The sequence below is a fragment of the Platichthys flesus genome, chromosome 3 (assembly GCF_949316205.1).
Source record: "Platichthys flesus chromosome 3, fPlaFle2.1, whole genome shotgun sequence".
NCBI lineage: Eukaryota > Metazoa > Chordata > Actinopteri > Pleuronectiformes > Pleuronectidae > Platichthys > Platichthys flesus.
Genome location: NC_084947.1, coordinates 12,472,417 through 12,492,906, shown reverse-complemented (window position 1 = coordinate 12,492,906; position 20,490 = coordinate 12,472,417). Strand labels below are relative to the sequence as shown.

General features: G+C 44.3%; 1 protein-coding gene across 1 annotated transcript in view; it reads right to left on the bottom strand.

Moving 5' to 3' along the window:
* Positions 1–20,490, bottom strand: part of ank1a (ankyrin 1, erythrocytic a) — an 80,306-nt gene that overhangs the window by 14,332 nt on the left and 45,484 nt on the right. Inside the window, exons 3-39 of the mRNA XM_062381935.1 lie at positions 18,977–19,078; positions 16,364–16,462; positions 16,036–16,134; positions 15,675–15,773; positions 15,314–15,499; positions 15,099–15,197; positions 14,924–15,022; positions 14,726–14,824; positions 14,294–14,491; positions 14,105–14,203; positions 13,874–13,972; positions 13,652–13,750; positions 12,901–13,098; positions 12,707–12,805; positions 12,521–12,619; positions 12,234–12,431; positions 12,040–12,138; positions 11,109–11,207; positions 10,651–10,749; positions 10,468–10,560; positions 10,210–10,282; positions 10,079–10,099; positions 8,048–8,168; positions 7,762–7,840; positions 6,795–6,910; positions 6,464–6,688; positions 6,173–6,327; positions 5,870–6,081; positions 3,666–3,870; positions 3,317–3,413; positions 2,935–3,163; positions 2,206–2,334; positions 1,951–2,070; positions 1,763–1,847; positions 1,555–1,629; positions 1,070–1,201; positions 515–670 (exon numbers count right to left, since the gene is read on the bottom strand). Coding sequence (XP_062237919.1) covers positions 515–670; positions 1,070–1,201; positions 1,555–1,629; positions 1,763–1,847; positions 1,951–2,070; positions 2,206–2,334; positions 2,935–3,163; positions 3,317–3,413; positions 3,666–3,870; positions 5,870–6,081; positions 6,173–6,327; positions 6,464–6,688; positions 6,795–6,910; positions 7,762–7,840; positions 8,048–8,168; positions 10,079–10,099; positions 10,210–10,282; positions 10,468–10,560; positions 10,651–10,749; positions 11,109–11,207; positions 12,040–12,138; positions 12,234–12,431; positions 12,521–12,619; positions 12,707–12,805; positions 12,901–13,098; positions 13,652–13,750; positions 13,874–13,972; positions 14,105–14,203; positions 14,294–14,491; positions 14,726–14,824; positions 14,924–15,022; positions 15,099–15,197; positions 15,314–15,499; positions 15,675–15,773; positions 16,036–16,134; positions 16,364–16,462; positions 18,977–19,078 — 4,591 coding nt within the window. The remainder of the gene's footprint in view (positions 1–514; positions 671–1,069; positions 1,202–1,554; positions 1,630–1,762; positions 1,848–1,950; positions 2,071–2,205; positions 2,335–2,934; positions 3,164–3,316; positions 3,414–3,665; positions 3,871–5,869; positions 6,082–6,172; positions 6,328–6,463; positions 6,689–6,794; positions 6,911–7,761; positions 7,841–8,047; positions 8,169–10,078; positions 10,100–10,209; positions 10,283–10,467; positions 10,561–10,650; positions 10,750–11,108; positions 11,208–12,039; positions 12,139–12,233; positions 12,432–12,520; positions 12,620–12,706; positions 12,806–12,900; positions 13,099–13,651; positions 13,751–13,873; positions 13,973–14,104; positions 14,204–14,293; positions 14,492–14,725; positions 14,825–14,923; positions 15,023–15,098; positions 15,198–15,313; positions 15,500–15,674; positions 15,774–16,035; positions 16,135–16,363; positions 16,463–18,976; positions 19,079–20,490) is intronic.

Sequence of the window (20,490 nt, the reverse complement as noted above, 5' to 3'; positions counted from 1 at the left end):
CACACATCTTTATCTCAACAATCGTAATAATTATAAAAACACTAATAAAACTATAACTAGACAGAGTTTTAGATTTATAAAAGAGTTTGTTTTTGTATGAGGAATAACTTAGAACTCGAATGTTATGATCAATGGCTACGGAGTGCTGGATGACACCCAGGCATTCACCTTTTACTACACTAACCCTAATAACCCTTCATCATTATAAATAAATGCAGTGTGAAATGTATAAGCAGAAGAACAAGAGAGGCTGTAGTAGGAGTGTCCTGAGTCCCTCTGCATGTTGCTGGAGCTAAAGTCCTGCAAAAGTTTGACGTTTGTGGAAGCTTTCATACCAAACAGCATCATAGGGAATAAATAAGAACGACAAGGGGACACCACAGGAGAAATCAAACTTCACTTTACCTTCAGGGGATTTTAGGGAAAGAAGATTCGTTTTTTTATTGGAAAAGTTGCTCGGGGGTTGAGGCAAAAAGGGACACAGGGACGAGGCTGCACTGGGGAAGGACCTTACCATTGGTCATACCAGGGGAGAGGTGTTCTCTATCGTTGTTTCGGCGTCGGGTCATATCACGTGAGCCTCGTCTCTCAGGCTGAGGCGGCTGGCCCTCCAACATGCTGACGATGTCCATGCGGTCAATGCTCTTCAGAGCCGTGTACAAGCTCTCCACTGCAGTGACGACACATGCCGGAGACACACAAAGCAAGGAAGAAGGGGAAGGAGGAGAGGGGTTCCCGGGACAAACAGCAACACAATTACAACACCAATCAGAACTTTGACTGGATTAAAAAGGCAGAACCTTAAAGAATATAGAGCGTAACCATGACAGCCCACTTTAAGAGTGGATCTGGTTCTGGAAGTAAATTTAAAACTCCCTTGACATTGTGAATAAAATATGTTTTCTGTAAATGCAGTTGAAATCAATCAGACGTGTGTCTTCTTCAGGATTTTTTAACAATATTATGGCTGATCATCAAAATCGCTTTCTTTTTTTTTTAAATGAATGAGATTTTTACTTCCGGATCCACGCTGTTGAGCTCTATCATAATATAAAAGTCATGAACTCACTCTTGGCCCTCTTGCCCTCGCGGGTGGCCCACACGTTGAGCAGTGCCGAGCTCTGCTCCAGCAGCGAGTTGGGATTCTCCACACGGATCTTATTGATGTCGTCCACGCTGAGCTGGAGCTCACGAGCCAACTCTGTTTTTAAAAAAGTGAAGGAGAAGATCTGGTTCAAACAGGGGCAATATTTATATAATATATCCTGTGGTACATGCTATCGCAGCAGTCACTGTGCTGTTCCCGAAATAGAAACCTGCTTCACAGAAGCTCCGACCAGATGAAAACAAATATTCTGTCTGTTAAAATGCCACGGCTGGAAAACAGACAGTAATTAGTTTGAATGGCCGGTTGCCATGTTATAACTTTGTTTAATCAGCAACGAGCGAGGAACACTTGTTAGACATAAGGTAAACATGGACAGTTCACAGCACGCAGCCATGGACACACACACACACGCACACACGCGCACACACTAGTCAGCTGTACATTACCGGCCCAACTCAGTCCCAACTGCTCTGCAATCACAGCCATTTTCAGCTCAGTCCTCTCCATGGCACTCATTGATGCTGCAGAAATTAAAACACAACAGAAAGTTAAACATCCGTGTCAATTAAATGTAAAGTTGAGATCATCCGTGTTTACTACACAGAGTATAGTGCTGTGAAAGGGGTAGAATGATGCTGTGGGACAGTCTCATACCCATTGCAGGCTCATTCAAGGCGCTGTATCTCTCTCTTAAAGCCAGTGGGGTCAGAGTTCTCCTCCGGTCTTCACTTCCCACAATCTGTCAGTCACATGCAAACACCACAGAGGTCAGACATCTCAGGGAATAAGACTAAAGATGCCTAACATGTTGTGTTGATGTGAGCTAAACTGCAGAGCTTTACCTTGATGCATGGAGGCATGGTGATGTTGAGGTTACAGAGCACGTGTTGACTGTCCTCATACTTGGTGCTCTTGCGCAGGAAGGACAATAATCCAGTGGGCTCTTTACTGCTGTCTCTCACCTTAGATTCACAGCCATGGGAGAGATCAATGAAGACACAGTGAGAGATAGATTGGGAGATTAATCTGGTAGTGTAATGGTTAGTAACAAAGGAAAATAAAATCCAGGAAAGATTTGTAAGAGAAAATGGAGGTACCTTAACAGACACAGGAATTCTGTTATCTTTGAAGGCCTGGAAGCTGAAGCAGCGAGGCTGCTGGGTTGCCTTTCTCACCGGCACCAGATTTCCTGAACACTCCAGATGAAGCGGCATTCCCTCCATCACCTGCAACATGTGACTCAGACATTAGCCAAAGTCCCAAGAACTTACAGTAGAAAGCATAGACCGCATATAAAGATGGATGAAATGACAGCTAGCCAAAGGGGAAACCAACCCGTTTCAATTGCCCCCTTCTGGCTGACTGCAGTGTAGGTCATAAAATCTGCCTCCTCCATGTTAGTGGATGGGACATCGGCCAAACTAAAAAGCTTTTCTTGAGATGTTTTCGTCCATTTTGGGAAGTTCTAATCACATTGATATATCTTCAAGTGCTCATGTTTCTGAAAAGTTTGGTTTTATCCGTAGTTTTGTGATGTTATAAATGTTTGACGGCTTAAAATGACTTGCGATTGGTCGAGCGTGTATGTTAGCGGGACCGTGGCTCCATCCCCGGATCACTACTGCACAGACATGGCATGTGCAAACTTTGGCTTTAATTCTGGATAGTTGGAGGAAGTTGAAACGCTTCTTCAATATTTTATACAGTCTATGGTAGAAATGAATGGCAGAGCAGAACCTATGTTCACCGTCATTGAGTTCAATCTACTTCAAGTGATGAGTCTCATGTGTCTGACACTGGTTTTGAAAACTTGTCTCTGGACTGACCTCTATGTCTCTGCTGCGAGCCACCTCTGTGAAGTTCTCGTGCTGCTCCAGGGTTTTATCCATCTTGTCGTCGGTCATGCAGTAGCAGCGCAGGCGGCCCTCGCGCAGCTCATTCATCTTCGCAAACACCACAAACTTGGCCATGTAGGGTACAGCGGACAGCTCTCTGTAGAGCACGTTGGAAAAGGAGACAGCCTCGGCTGTCCGAGGACAGTCTGCCAGCCAGAACCTGAGAGGACATAATGAAATGTAATCACAGCATTCAACATATGTCTTTGTCTTTCATCATCAGATTGACCAGATATCTTGAGATGGCACAGGGACATTTAAACCTGATACATAACGGCTGACATTTTGTGTGCGTTGTGCCAACTGAACTCACCGTGCTGATACATTGGTTGTGAAACCGGCACAGTCATTAGCATAGGCAAGTTTGGTCGTGCCAGTGATGTCCTCCCATTGGGCTGGCGCTGTGCCACCTGGGAAACAGGCAGGGTGAGAAAGGTCAAACTGGTTAATCTAGCTTCGACAAACAAAGAGATAGTCTTATGATTGCTCTAAAATAGAATAGAAACTTTGTTATCTAACTATGGCAGTGACATCACCAATGCGAATCAGCAATGTTGCCTCTCAACTTTCCTCGTAATCGAAAGAAACTGGCCCCGTCGAAACAGAGACACACACACACTTACTCATCCACCCTCAAAACCTCCAGTTATTGCATGCAGTACCTATGACGGAGCAAAGCAGACGCAGACTGGTGGTGTCACCCTCCCCGGCATCTCGGGGGCTCTCCTTCCAGGATGGGGGCAGGGGTATGCGCAGGCCGATGGGTCGGTGGAATTTGCGCCGACGAGGCTCCACAGTTACCACAGGGCTGAAGTTTGCCTGGCTTCCTAGAAGCTTTGCAACCAGTTCATCTGGAACTGGCTGAGCCTGAGGTTGAGAGTAAACGATGGGGAAAGGGGGAAACGTAACAAGGGCACAGGTTTGACAATGTGGAAGAAAGAAGTAATAAAATAAAATAAAAGATATGAGCAGGTAATTGAGATGTTTTGGGATAACAGGTAGAATGAGAGATGATGGGCGAGCAAAATAGGGTCAAAGAGAGGACAACCGAATAGGGAAAAAATAAAGATGAAGAGAGAGAGAGAGAAGCGAAGAGTGAATAATATTCCTCAAGGTTTTAATAAATACATTTGGAAAGACAATAGCAACACACATTGGTTGTAGAACTTAATCATCATCTTTTATTGTGAAAAGTATCGTGTGTTAACAAGAAGCTTTTACAATCATTAATACAAAAAGGAAATCAAAGAAAAAGGCTCCATGGTGTTTCATAAGGCCACATGATGATACTACAGCAAGATTTGAGTTCAATATAATGTGATTCTGAAAATGATAAAATGGTTAAAATAAAACTACAGAAGAGAATTGTGTCTATTTTACCTATATTCGGTTATATTAACTATTTTCAGCTTTGAGGTAACAGCTTGTGTGGTTTCTTCTGTGTTAGTTTCCTAGAAATATTTCGCTTTTAATGAATTCATCTGTATGTCTAATGTCCAGCTGTTGAGTGAACATTCAAACTATATCAAACTGTCATTTTGGTTTAGCGAAAAATATTCTGACTTTGGAATTTTAAGTTTCTATGATTCCTGCTGATTAATAATTTGCACATCTGCATATTCATAAGGGATTTCGATTTTTTTTCATCAAGATATCGAATTATTTCAAACTGAAAATTATATAAGTGAAAGGTATCACTGAGTCTAAAATAATGACAAAACAATTGATTTTCGATTGTACAATCTGCAATATAACCCTGTCAAAAATAATCAGATTCCAAATGTTCTGATTTTGAATTTACAGCTGACAGTCCGATGAAAGTCTTTTATTTTATGTTTTGTGAGGAGAAGACATTAGGCAGCTAGGACCAACAGCTCGGCACAATCACACAAGGGCAGCTAAAACTGTGGGTCACAATTCACCAAAGTTGAACTCAATGTGAAGCCACTGTGTGATTTGCCTTGCCTCAGGAAGCAACGGTTTTATTATCCCCCTCCTTCTAATGGACTGGAAGTGAGGGGGGGGGGGGGGGGGGGTCGTTTCAGGTTCGCCACTGAAACGTGTGCGTGTGTGACTGGGTCGTGTTGGATGGATGCTTGTGCAAAGAAAACTGGTTTCCCGTGACAGGATAGGCAGCTAGGTGAGATTGTTGAAAGTGCTCATTTCATAGGTTCCTTGTAAATATGTCCTCTTATTAACAAATATTTGCTGTATATAAGTGTGATAAAGTTTACTAAAAAGTGAATTCTCTTATCTTTGGTGTGTATATTTGAGGGAACCTGAACTTGACGCTTGAATAGTGTTTGCTGTACAAACAGAGAAGGTGCTCAGGTGTCTGCTCAGGTGTGGGAAACACTTCAGTTCTTATAAAAAGGCTCTTTAGTACATTTTCAGACATTCGTGATACCAAAACCATTGGACAGTATAAGTATAAACACAAACACAGTTGTTGTACTGGTTGTACCATGATTGCAGTTGATTTCCCATTCGGTCCTGTTTGACACAGGCATCTCAAATTAATCAGTTAATTCTAAATACAGGGCTTCACCAGTGACATAAATGCATTAGTAAGAAAGACATCGCTGAAGATAACAATAACATATCAGCACTAAATGAGCAGTCTGTGTCATATAAAGGTGCCAAGTGCATGCACTGTGTGAAATAAAAGGAAAGTAGGTCCTCTAGAAATACCAAAGGCAAAATAAGCAAACAGATATAGAACGTCATATCAGGAAAACTCGGCTGATATGATCGGATCATTCCAAAATCAATCAAAAATCCATCCAACATGCTTTTTCTTTTCAGGCAACACAGGCATTAACGATTCTGTCTCTTCTCCATCCTTTTCCACATGGTCCAATCTCACCTGCAGCCCCAGTCGCACTCGCTTGGTGACTGCCGTCTCGGGAAACGTGGCCTGGACCAGCGGCACCAATTTACTTGTCAGAGAACCCCCCTCTGGACCAATCAGATCGCTCTCCTGCTGGACGCGTGATACGACAGCAAAGTAAAGGGGGAAGTCGGTGGAGATGATTCTGCGAATTCGCTTCTTCCCGAGCTCCTCTTGACTTTCTAATTCTGGGGAGAGAAGAGAGGAGGTTGAAGTTCTTCAGAAGCGACACCAAGCACCGTCAGTTTGAAATCAAGCATGGCGCGTCTGAACTCTTACCCTCATCCATCCCGTTGAGGATTGTTTCTAGCACCTCATCACCGTAGCGATTGCGATGCTCTTTCCAGACAGAGCCGTTCTCGCTCCTCAGCACCACGAGCTCTCGGTCGCCACGACCCAGAGCGGCAAAGTGGGGGATCTCCACGATCACCGGTCTGAACAACACAAATTAAATTATTGTAATAAAGGAAGATAAAGAGAAGAAAGTTTTTGTCACTGCCCCCCCTAGGGCAGTATTTACACTTAATAAAAAGGTATACGTAGATAAAGGCGGCCCTCAAGCTTCCTCACCCCAGGAACTGCATCCCAGCTGGACCCAGGGAGATGATCCTGCTGGCCAGCCCCTCTCCCTCCACCAGTGGAGGGGGGCTGGTCAGCTTCTGTGGCTTCACCAGGCGGCAGGTGATGCGGGTGGGGGCCGCACAGGTCCGCGGAGGTATGATGACACGCAGACCATTATGCCTGCTGCCTCGCATGGAGCCACCCCGAGCATCCACCATGAAACTTACTAGGAACCTGCCATCAGACGTGGGTTATGATAATCAGCCGCCAAATCAGATATCAAACAGAGATTAAGTGAAATCATTTTATTTTAATTTTTCTGCAGTGCTGCTGTGCTGACCCTGTGTGTATGGGACTGGCGACCGGGCTGACATTATCCGACGTCTCAGTCGCTGGGCTGCTTGGAATCAGTGAGTCATCATCGTATTCTTTGGGCAGTGGAAGTGGAGTGTGCTGCTACAACAGAAAGAAAATCTATTACTTCTCAAAGTTCAGCATCTTCTTTTATAGGAACCCAAACTGTGTTACTTACACTATCATCTGTGTATAGGAGAGGATATGGAGAGGGATATGATAAATGGATTATCCGTATTTATTTTTGAAGTGATCTTTTTGACAGTGGATAATGAAGATGACATCTTTTATCTTCAAATGACTGTTGAGGGGGGGTCCTCATCCACAGAGATCATATTACAAAAAATTGAATTTGTAAATGACTGGATCACGGTGCATGCTTAGTAAGTAAGTATCTTCTTCGTAGTTTTAATATCAAAAACTGTGTATTTGGATTAAAGCATCTCCACAAAATCATAACCCTCCATATAATAAAAAAACAAACATTAAATACATGCATTTGTGAAATTTTATTCTTGACTTTAGATAAAATGCAAGAAGTGGATCTTGACTTAAGCAAACTTTTTCCACTGAAGAAGATGGAGATTTGGTAAACTTTGATGTAGTAGGTGGACCTTTAGTATAAAGTATCAGTTGATTTGAGTCATTTCATGTTGGGCTTGGACACTTTTATAACAGAAATGTTGATTTGCAAACGAGTTGACAAGTTGGTATATAACAAGATCTTTCCATACATCAGTTAAGGAAAGGCTAAGGAAAGATGCTACTTTTTATTATTTTATGGCAAATGAAGGATCCACTGTTTGGGCTGTGTTGCTTTAATGTGAACCATTCATCTATATTTTAAAATCTGTCTTTTCAGTCACCCACAATTACCGAGGAGCAATAGTAAATTGTTACCCCTTTAATATTGTCATGTTGGTGTATATTCCTCATGCTGGTCAGTACAGTACCTGATCCATCACATGTTCTTTCAGGATAACAGTCTCTGGAGAGACTCGTGGGATCCTGGGAATCGCTGGCGAGTAATTTCTGTTGTATGAAAAGAGAAAAAAAAACAAGTCAGGTAAAAGAAGTTCATCTACGTCTCACCTCCTCCCAAGAGCTCATCCCTGGTGTTCAGTGATTGTCTATGGTGCGCCCCCCTCTATCCATCCATCCATCAATCCATCCATCCACTTATTAGCCTGTGGCTACCAGCTCAGCTCTCCCCCTACTTCCCCACCCAGCCCCCCTTACGCTGTGCCCAGCCCTCTCTCGTACTCCAGTGATTTCTTGGGGGAGAGGAAATCGTCATCATGGTCTTTCATGTCATCCATCTTCCCGTACCTGGCCCCTTCTGTCCCCAAGAGCTCCTCTCCTTCAGAGAACATGCCAAAGAGAGCGAACAGACCGTGGTCAGGGGGGTGAAACAGCAAAGAGAAAGAGAAAAGAATAGAAGAAGATGGTTAACCGCTGGTTAGACGGGTTAGAAAACATGATGACCCAGGATTTAGGTGATGGCTCTGTGGTGTGGACTGGTGAAATGACCCATTAGTGATGATGATCTGTACACTGACCTTACTGCTGAAATACAGTCACTTATACAAATCAACTAAAACACATCAACAGTCCAGCAGGTCACTGTTTCAGGCTGCTGAATCTGGCACTTCAACACATCTAAACATCACTACATTGAAACAGGAGGGGACTTCTGGTAAACGTAGTCTGGGTAGCTGTGCACAGAGCAACATAAACTAATTCCAGAAATCTGCTGTCTAGAGAACAAACAGGTATTGAGCTTTAGGTTTCAGAGGTATCGTCTGGCCCAGAGTGATGTGTGGGGAGATTTGCTCCAAAAAATAAATAATCACATGACTACAAACACAGACACAATCACAACAGCATCAGGACACTACAACGCACACGACAGGAGCACAATCTGTTCCTTACTCGTCTTTGAACGCAGAGTATAGTATTATCCTGATGTTCTCGGTTACATAACCCCCCCCCCCCCCCGAAAATGGCTGTGATTTTCAGAAATTCACGATCAACGAAAGTCAGTCTGCCCTGTGTGTTTTGAAATGTGACTGTATCAGCTCAGCCTGTGTGAGTGGGCGTCCGTATGAGCTGCAGAGCCAACGTGATACTGATGGTGTCATCGCTGTTGGACTGTGAGTGCACTTCCTACAGGTTCGGTTTTGTCATTACTTAGCTAAACTTACAATTATTGATCTTTTTGACCATGTGGGGGCAACAGAAACGGGTCGTTAACCATGAGCAGACATTAGGGCAACATCCACACTAACACGTCTCCGTTTTAAACTGGGGTCTCTGATGAAGCTCTGCCTCAGTAATGAGCCCTGTCAGTACTCACACACCTGTACGTGTAGATCATGTGTGTGCCGGTATAGAAAGGAAGCAGATTGTCTTCTCTGAAGTTGGTTGCATGTTTACAGCAAGGACTACGAACAACCATCACTCTCCTTTCAGCTGCTTTTGGTCTCTACCAACTCATGGGGAGAAATATCTGGCTGTTGAGCTACTAAATGCCACAACCTATATGTTCACAAACTAGCTGTGAACCGTGTGTGACTGCTGGGGAAGTAGAATACAGTTGATTGTTAACATTTCTTTCTTAAAAAACAACTCCAACATTACAGGTTCGAAAAACCACAAAAATCACTGAAAGTCGCTGAAAGCCTCGTTCTGCAGTGCTGAGGGTAACTGGCACTGGGTGATCCAATCAACTCCTTTTATATACAAGTAGTCACATATATTGTTTATATAAAAATACTGATTATAGCAATTTATTAAATTACGATTACCCCCCTAGCAAACACAAATCACACTAATGCACGAGGGAGACAGATTTAAATGCAGACTCTACTTTAGACATAAAATAGAATGACTGGAGAATCAACTTTGAACTAATACTGCTCACAGAGAAGTAAAATATTCAATTGATTTAAATGTGTTATCGGTAACAATGATTATAGGGCTGATACTTAATAAAACTACGACTGTAAAAGCAAGAACTGCTGTTATATAACCTTGACGGTTAGAGGATGAGGGTGTTCATCAAAAGGACGTTTAGAGGTTACAGACATGGGTGCTATGGGAGCATGCCAATGAGAAACCAGAGCCACCATCACAGTGAGCACCACCACAGAGGGGACGCGAGAGAGAGGCAGAGAGGCAAAGATGCAGAGAGTGCGCTTGAAATGAAGCCAAACACTTTATTACAACAACCTATGAATGCCGCACAAAGAGAGAAAGAGACATTCATACCCAATGTTAGCTGTGCAATTCCTAAAAAAGGGTAAAGGGCAAAAGAGTTGAAAAAATACATAAATGTATATGACGAGTTTAAACATAATAAAATCCAACTGAGTAATATAATGACAATTTTGTTGCTCTACCTTCATCCTCAGAAACGTCTAGTATCTCATCCACAGTTTCAGGGAAACTCATGCGATGTTTCTCTGTGGACGTCTGCAGGGAACAGAAGAGGAAGAACCAGTTACACATACGACTTTAAGAGGAAACGTTTTAAACTGGATTTACTTTTGTAAAGAAAAGTGGAAAAGAAGTAGAAGAAGTATTTCCATGTGATTATCATGGTCACATAATGCTTGAACTGAACCGAGAGACGGTAATAGCAATTCTAAACTTCTCACCATGGAAACCGTCTCCTCTGTGACGAGCTTCAAGACGTCAATCACAGAGATGTAGCCCAACCTCTTAGCAATGGAGAGGGCCGAGGTGCCATTCTGACAAATAGAGAGGGGCAGACTGATCAGATCACTGGCAACCAAACTTATGAACGAGCTGGAGGGCAGAGATGCTGTGTGCATGCTCACTGTAGTGATCTCGTTGGGCTGAGCTCCGTGCTTCAGCAACAGCGTCACAATGTCTGTGTGTCCCTGCTGGGCCGCCTGGTGCAGAGGAGTGTAGCCCAGCTGGAAGAGCGAACAAAGACAATGCAAAACAAGCAAAATGTAAATGTCCATTTGTCGACCGGGCTGCAGGAACTCATGATGGATGCCTTTTCACAATTTTCTGACATGAGCAGAAATTCTCTTTCGGGCCAGACTTTCTACAATAGACGGTATTTCTTAACACAACACACTTCACAACCACTCATCATATAGATATTAGTAAAAAACAACAGTTTATAACCACATCTGTTTTTGAGATGTTTCTGAAACCAACAGCAGATCATGTTGTCAAATCGAGATACTACGACCCTATGCATTGACGGTGTTGCTATGAGCCCATTTTGTTGCAGTTTTGTTCAAAACCAGAAGGTGGCACTCACCCTTGTTTTGCTGTTGACATCAGCCTGTTGCTGCACAAGGAACTTCACCATCTTGATGTTGCCATAGTGACAACTTACATGGAGAGGGGTGTAACCCATCTGAGAGTAGAAAGAGACATAATAGAAACAGAGAAATCATCACTGTTTTTTTATTTTCTCAACCACATTTTGATCCCATTATGAAGATTTGATCCTATTTGTGGTCCCGCGTCTTAAATATTACATCAACTGATCAAATTCAAAGAAAAAAAAAATTGTTTTGAAAAGAAAGCAATAATAAAAATAACATTCAGAATGAGTGGATCAAATTGTTTCTCATTTACAGTATATAATAAAGGGCAATACAAGAGCCCTACAGCAAATACCACCACCGAAAATCCTATAAAAAAAAACATATACTGTCCAATAGGTGTCATTCTTTAATGCTGCAGTTTGTGGATCTGTTCTTCTGATAACATTATATAAATTAAGACTTTACTGCATCATTACAAACTACTATCTCAACTCTATGTCAATACACAGCTGTGAAACCAATGCACCAGGGATCTGAATGACCTGGGTCTCACTAGGGTCTGCCATGACATCATCAGGCTATTTGTGCTACAGAACTTAGACCCTACCCACGACTGAAGGATTTTCCACACTGATTACCCTGACCTCAGTTAAAGGTGAAAATACAGGTTATGTGTTTATTTGTTTGTTTGTCTGTTATTTTTCAGAACTACACAAAGAATACAGGGCGGATTACCAGGACAATAATTGGAAGGATGTGGTGAAAACTCTATGATATCTATGTGTGTGTCCTACAATTTTGTGCAGCTTGATTGGATGTAAGGGGACTGTTGGCCCTTGGTACAGTTATGCACTTCTGAGACCTCTTCTAGTTCATCTTTGTAGTGTGTTGATTACAGGGCCATAACAGGGGTTTTACCCGTGTGGCAGCGTAGACTGACGCTCCCTGCTTCACCAGGATATCGGCGATGGCAACATGTCCTTCCTGAGCCACCAGGTGGAGAGGGGTCAATCCACTCTATAGGCGACAGGAGTCAAAGGACAAATGTCAGACATTATGACAGAACAAATTAATGGAAATACCGGTTCCAATCACTCTTTCATTGTTCTTGCCTTGTTGCCGAGGTTGACGTTGGCCTGTTTGGAGATGAGCAGGGAGACCATGTCGGGCCGTCCCTCCTGCGAGGCCAGGTGGAGAGGTGTGACCCCCTGCAGTGACTCAGCATTGGCTGAAGCTCCATACTGTAGCAGGCTGTTGGCCACCTCCACCTGGTTCTGCTTGGAAGCAATGTGCAGGGCAGTGTAGCCGTTCTGGAGCGCACACACGAGGAGTGGTCAGAAACAGAAACGAGCACTAAACGTTCCGGATTGTGTTTGCATTTGTGTTTATATCCTTTTACCCGGGCTGCACTGTGCGGTGATCCTCCCTTGCTGACAAGCAGGTTGACGACATCAAGGTTGTTGTGATGTACAGCAACGTGCAGCGGAGTCAGACCGTTCTGTGAAAAACAGAATGAAACCTTCATCAGCATGTGTTACATTACATCCTTCCTCCCACACATCCAAGACCTTTTTGTTTTATTTACCTTCCCTGCAGCGTTAGCATTGGCTCCTCTCTCCAGCAGCAGCTCTGCTACATCCACCTTGCCGTACTTGGAGGCCACATGCAGCGGAGTGAAGCCTTTCTGTAGAGGCAGCCAATGGAACACAACGTTATGAATGAATTATGAATGGAGGATATTGCTCTGGGTGTGTGGAATACGCAGAATGGAGGCCGTACCTTGGTCATCTTGGTCTGCTGAGCCTCCATGTCCAACAGGATGCGGACGGTTTGTACATGACCTTCCCGGGCAGTGATGTGCAGGGGGGTGTGTCCTGCTGTGGTGGTGGAGTTGGGGTTGGCTTTGTGCTCCAGCAGCAGCTTCACTATCTCCTTGTGGCCCATCCGAGCAGCACAATGCAGAGGGGTCTGGTCGTCCTGGAGGAGGAGGAGAGTGGACTTGAGATGCCATGTAACAGCTTAATGTGTTAGACACCTGAAAAGACGGTCCTCTATCATCCTGCTTAAAGCTCTCAGTGTCTTCACTGTCATCTTCACTACCAGTCAAATTCAGGCCGTTTTGAAACAAAGCTCTTTCGCATAAATCTTCAGGAGAACAAAGGCATGTTTTCATGTCTGTGGCTCCGGAGTGGAGAGGGTCAACCACGAACCAGAAGGGCGCTGGTTTGATCCCTGCTCCGGTCTGCTTTGGACAAGACACGGAGCCTTTAAATTGCTCCTGGTGGCTGTGCGCACCGTGTGTGAATGGTGTTTAACAGAAAAATCACTACACATAGAAGTATAAATGTGTGTCTAAATGGGTGAGTGCATCTTGTACTGTAAAGCATTTTGAGTGGTCAACAAGTGGCATATAAATATTGCCCATTTTCCATTTATCAAAACAAGACTTTCCGAATATTTATGGTACGTCATTGAGGAATCTTTTGCTTGTGTCCATGGACACCCAGATGGTGCTGTGTGAAAGCTCTACCTTGGCCTTGGCGTCCACCGGTGCAGCATTCTGCAGTAAGAACTCTGCCACCTCGTGATGTCCTGCCCGAGATGCCATATGGAGAGGAGTCTCCACTTTCTACTCACACACACACACACACACAAACAAACAGACAAACCACACAGTCAGAGTTGACACAAATGACACTACTATGTCATTTGGTTATTTGTGTGGCTCTTGGTATTTCAGATGGGAACTGACCACGTTGGAGACGCTGGGGGAAGCTCCTTTCTGCAGCAGGATCTTCACAATGTTGAGATGACCCATAAAGGATGCCACGTGCAGAGGGGTCAGGCCCGACTGTTCAGAAAGAGAGCAGCATTAGAATCATTTTAGATTTATTAAAGCACCGCCACACATTGAGGTACTTTTACTTTGAACCCTTTTTTAGATAAATGATCCTCATTCCTTTTCTCCCTCCTGATCCCTCACCTCAGTCACAGCCTCTAATGATGCAGAGTGTTTGAGCAGGAGATCCATCACACGCATGTGGTTCTTTTTACAAGCAATGTGCAGAGGGGTGAAACCATTCTGTAAAAAAACAAAAGGAGCAGTTATCACCACTAAGATAATAAAGAACAGTGCATTAAGTGTGTGTTAACCTCAGTGTTTGTCACTGACCAGTGCCCGAGAGTTGGGTTTGGCCCCTTTGTCCAGAAGTACTTTAGCCATGCGGTGGTGGCCGCAGTGTGCCGCCACATGCAGAGGAGTGAGGTGGTCCATGGTGACGTCATCAATCTCTGCATTGTACTGCAGGAGCTGCTTGACGCAGTCCATGTGGTCGCCCTGTGCTGACATGTGGATTGGAGACAGGCCGTTCTGAAAAAAATTAAAAATAATTAAAGACCACCATTTCTTGTCCCACAATGCTCTTGGGTCGCTCGTTTCCACACAGATTGGACAGTAGAAAACAGACTAACTGGCTAGCAATGTGTTTTTCCTCCGTCTGTCTAGTTTTTCTTTAACATGGAATTGTTACACATTATATCTTCATTAGTTAAAGAATAAAAAGAGTGAATCCTTTTCTTCATGTATCAACAGCAGATGGTTTACCTTGGTCTTTGCCTGGATGGGGGCCCCATGGTCCAGCAGGATCTCTATGATCCTGACATGACCGTTTCTGGCCGCACAATGCAGAGGAGTCAGCTCGTCCTGGAAAGAGACAAATGTCAGTAATTAAGTTAATGATGCATCAAAGGCATTAAGTGAATCAAGGAGTTTAGGAAACTGTGGGATAGGTGTCTGCTGTACCTTGGTTTTGGCATCTATCTGCGCCCCTCTGTCCAGCAGGAGACGGACCATGATCACGTTCCCTCGTCTGGCTGCAATGTGCAGAGGCGTGATTCCGTTCTGCACAGAGATGCACATGCACTTAGACACACGAGATCAAGGACAAGAGATTCACATTCTGTCAGTTATTCTCTACCTTTGGGGTGAAGTTGACATTGGCTCCTCTGTTGAGCAGCAGTTGAGCTACATTCAGGTTTTCATAGTGTGCAGCAATGTGGAGGGGTGTGAATCCGGTCTGCAAGGACACGTCAGGGTCAGTGCACGTCACTCTCATTACCTTTGCACTTTAGAAAACGCAAAGACAAACCAAACAAGGACACCAAACGTGTTGGGTTCTGTTCACACACACACCTTGCTGAGCACATCGGCATTGGGGTCGTTCTGCAGAAGCACCGCGGCCGTGCGTGTGTCGTCGTTGCGTGCTGCAATGTGCAGCGCGGGGAGGCGGACCTTTCCCTTGGTGCCATAGTTGATGAGCAGGGCTACAACATTTTCATGTCCCTGCTGCAGAGCCACGGCGAGAGGAGTAAATCCATCCTGAGGCACACAGGAGAGGAGGTTAGAAGACAGGTTCACCCAGGGAGAGGAAATTGGAGAGATGTGAGGAAAGAGGCTTTTGAGCACAAAACAGAATGAGAACACAGCGAGACTGGATCAGCGAGGATGGGGTTGAGGGGTTCTGAAGATTGCTCTTCTCTCAATTCTTTGATACCTCAGTTGGAGTGCTCTGATTGGCTCCGTTCTCCAGAAGAAACTTCACAACCTCTAGATGGTTTTCTTGCGCAGCCATGTAGAGTGGAGTGAAACCCTTCTGTCTCAGAAAGACACAGACACACGCACGCACACAAACACACACAGCAGCAGAGGGCACACAAGCACAGAAAGAGACAGATAGGAGGACGGTCACAGATCCACGCACAAGGATGAACAGTGAAAAGAAACAAGCACAGAAATATAGGAACAAAGACCAATATTAACTGATGGAATCGCTTCACAGTAAAGTTGACATAGTATCGACGCACGGCCTCGGTGTGTCCTGTGAACACCGCCACGAGAGCAGCGCTCAATCTCACCTGGGACTGAGCGTTGACATTGGCCCCGTAGTTAACCAGCTCTGCGACCACCTGCTCCTGCCCCGCCAGGGCCGCAATGTGCAGGGCCGTGTTCCCTTTCTGTTCAAACACAGGGACGAGCACAGCCATAAATTGAGAGTATACAAAAACATGCACATGCAAACTTGATGTGTAGATAATGGACGGGGGGGGGGGGGGGGGGGGGTGAATAGAGGGCCATATTTGAGCAGGCTGAGCAAGTTTCACAGATTTTGATTCTTAAAGTGTTTCCCAAATTGTGCTCGGTACAAAACAGATGTGTAGTATTTTCTTATTTCTAATATTTTACCTTTGTGGTTGTCTCCAGAACGATTCCATTGTGGAGTAGCTCCAGCACCATTTTGACGTGGCCTTCTTTAGAGGCCAGATGCAGCCCGTTGAGCCCATTCTGAGTGAGAGAGCAGACTTCACACTGAAGGGTCCGAAACACACTTGGAATACAAATATTCTCTAAACTCAAAGAAACAACCACAGGTATACACAAACGCATGTAGGCCATGCCAAACGAAACAACTGGGCTTGTTATCACAGAGACAGAAAGACCTCACAAAACATGGCAGGCAAATACTTACACCAGGCACCAGGCATGCAGCGCTCTCAGAATCAAAGTGGTCATTAGCAAAAACGACATCTACGGGGATGAAAATCAGGATGTGAACATTTTCATTTGATCAATGATGGGGAGAGGAGGAGGAGGAGGTGGAAGAGGAAGAGGAGGACGGGAGGGGGATGGCAGGCCGCTGGTCTCGTGGCTGGGAAGAATACAAGCCGTGTGGAATAGGTCTGACCTCACACAGCCTTCCTACAGCCGCACAGGACATGTGAGGTTGGACCTTTCCCACACCACTGATATTATTCCTCTGAGTGGGGGGGAGACCACAGCACACCATCACTCTACTGCAGACAGAGGAGAGAAGGAGGGAGGGGATGGAGGAGAGGGAAGGCAAACGAAAAAGAAAAAGAACGGAAGGTGAGTTAGTAAACCAGCACCCGATCGGAAGAGAGAGGGAAGTGGGGCAGTTGTGAGGGTTTAGAGGAAGAGAGAAAACACAGGAGAAACGGCAGCGTGCTGGTGAGTGAACCATGGCAGAGCTCAGACACGTGAACAGCAACACGACCGCCACAATCAAATCCACACACCACTCTGTACACCAGCATCAGGACAAACACGAACCAGTGCTAGAGTGACCGTCTGCAACTGTTTTCACGTAATTATCTGCAACTATTGTTTCAGACGTAAAGATGATTGATCATTTCTTAGTCTCCAATTAAAGATAAAAATGTTTGGCTTAGACTTGATGGCTATTTAAAAAATAATAGTTATTAGGTATTATTTCACTTTTTTTTTATTCATTGAGAAATTCCTTTAAAACTTAATGAACGGATGGAAATCAATAGTTGCAACATGTGGGTATTGGGGCTGTGTTTTTAAATTATAAAGTAAAAACGTGGAGATATATAAAATAGTATAGCCTACATTAACTGTCCTGATGCTGCAGTGAGCCTGGGCAAAATCCTATATGTAGAATTTGTAAAATCCAAATTCTGCTGCCATCTGGTGGTGAAATCAGAAGACTGTAGTTTGGCTGACTGCACCAGTTTTCACACTTTTATTTTTCTATGAACAAAAGCCAGGTAATATTTCACTTACAGGAGCTTGAAGTGCACACCTGGGAAACAATATGTGTGTGCAAATGTGTGTGTGTGTTTTAGACCATCACTTTAACTCAAACACTCAATTTAATATGATGGATATCATCATAAACAATGAAACCAAGAGAATTCATCTTGCATATTCCGGAATCATACTTTATGCATGTAATTCCATTTTTAATCCTCGAGGTGTTTCCCATCACATTTCCCAACAATGGCCACTGTAGAGTCACTACAAATGAGTTGTGATCCCATTGCATTGTGGGGTCTGTGATGAGGCTTATGAATAGACCTCAGAGAAAACCGGACATAAGCATTACCAGCAATAATGACAAAATGTTGGGGACAGCATTAGTGAATGCAAGGGAAACCATGACTAAGTTAGATTAATGAGCTACAGGAATCTCTGTCACACACAGTGTTTGGCCTTGTTTCAGTAGCCTGGAGGTGCTGGTCCTAGCCCTCTGGCGCTGCCTCCTCCTGGACACTCTGGGAACAAGTGTCAGAGTAAAAGAGCCAGGATGGAGGAGACGGGGCGAAGGAGAAGATCCTGTTCCAGTTAACACCTCCCCCGGAGACTCTGTACATTCCACCCGTCACCTCCAGACTCTGATTAAGTCTACCTGAGCATGCTCATGTGGTACAGTGCATGACTGAGTGCACAGGCAGATGAATGGGCACAGTGGTCACCTCAGACACATCATGCACACTGGACACTCAAGGCACATTTATATAGAAATACTGTTAGAACAAATGGTGATATACATGGACAATATATGAGCACAACAAACCTTTATTAAGTAAACCCTTAAATAAATGATATACTTGTTGTATAACTTTTCCATGTGGTCAAAAAAGACCTGTACTTCAGGTCTTTTTTCTGATTACATCTGATCACAAGAGTGTAAAATGGCTCATTTTACACTGTTAAAAAATGAGCTCCTTTCACACATTGCTGTTCTTTTTATCAACAAAAAATTGGGCAGCCCAGCCACCTCCTGAATTTAGATTTACTCAGATTGGCAGATAGTTAGAAAGAAATCCTGCCATCATTCAATTGCGGGCAAAATAATCCTGAATATTCCTGTTTCTATTTCCGCTGTGCACGAGTACAACTGAAGATTATTTTTGCAGATAGGCAAAAACTGAATATGTGAATAAAAAAAGTGGTTCACTGGCTGATGAGTTTTCCAGTCACAGGTTATAACTTTCCACCAATTCCACTCTTGGGAATGTGCAGCTCTCTCACCTGATTGGCTGTATTTATATCAATGCCGTTTTTGATATGGTCCAGGGCCTTGTCCAGGTTGCCAGAACGGGCCGCTCTGAGAAAACTGTTGCCAGCATCTGCCTATAAGTGAAACGGAGAGAGGGAACGAGAGGGGGGGTAAGGGGTGTAAGAGAAAGTGAGAGGCACATAAAGTGGAGGAATAGAGAGGGGAAATGGAGAGGGAGACAGAGTTACGTTATTATTTTATTTATGAAAAGCAGCATTTTAAGACTGAAAACGTTCAGTAGCGAGCAGTTAGCCATCAGCTTGCCTCTCATTTCATTCCTCCCTGGTATATTTGTTAGGCGCCGTTTGAGAATCGGCATTTCTACCTTGAGTTTTGTATGTTATGGGGTTTGGTGGGCATGCCGGTGATGTAGAAACAGCACTCAGACTGTAAACTGGTCTCTTGTTTCCATAAAACCTCCAGAAAATTGTCCCTAGGTATATTTGATGCTCTTTATTCAAGTGTGATAATACCATCAGTCCCTGGTCTGTCGGTCTGAATGAAAGAGACACACAATGTGATTGGAGGAGAGAGAGAGAGAGAGAGAGAGAGATAGTTTGGTGATTCCTGGCGCACAGGCCGGCACATGGCACATCCAGTGTGTTTTTTTGCCAGCGTTCTGTTAGTGTCTGAGCGCTTCATGCCTCTCACAGGCAGCCAGGAGGGGTGCTGCTGAAACAGGATCACTCATGCGGCACAAGGGGGGGGGGGGGGGGGGGGAGAAGAGGAGGGAGAGCCGGATCTACCGAGGGAGAACCACAGGGAGAAACTCGACTGCGGCAAACCCTGCACCTTTTAATTTCATCTGCATAATCTCCTCACTCCTCGTCTCCATCCCTGCCCTTCATCTGACCAGCCATCTCAGATTGCTGGTCAGGACAAACTCATCAGCCATCCAGTCATTCAGCGGATGCCTTTTTTGCACGACTGCAGACATGAATGAACGGTTTTCTGTTTCAAATGAAAAAAAAAAATCACACACACACAGACACACACACCAAAGAAACTGCTTTTCTCAGCTTCTTAACACAGAGCTTTAAGCTGTGCTGTCTATTGTGACGGGGTTGTTGGTCGTCCTTTGACAGAGAGTGAGTGAAAAAGAGTGAGAAAAGATCCACATGCCTGGAGTTAAGGCATAGCAACAAATGACAACACACACTCAGCAGGACACCAGTGGCACAGCGCTGGGCGAAGAGAGAGGTCACTTAAAAAAAAAAGAAGAATATAAGTAGGGGCAATGGCAGGAACTGAATTTTAAAAAGGGAAAGATTCCTCCAGCTGACTGAAGTATCAGAACAACCTCTGACAGTGTGAGTTTTGTCGTTCGTATCTGGGATGCAGATACAAATATAAAGTGTATCCACTTATCAGATATAGTAGAACATGGAGCAGCTTGTGTGCAAAGTCATAAATCCTGAGCTTTTGTGTGAGAACATTGACTCATGTGGAGCCTCGGAGTCATTGGCTCCAGCAAACGTTTGGTTTT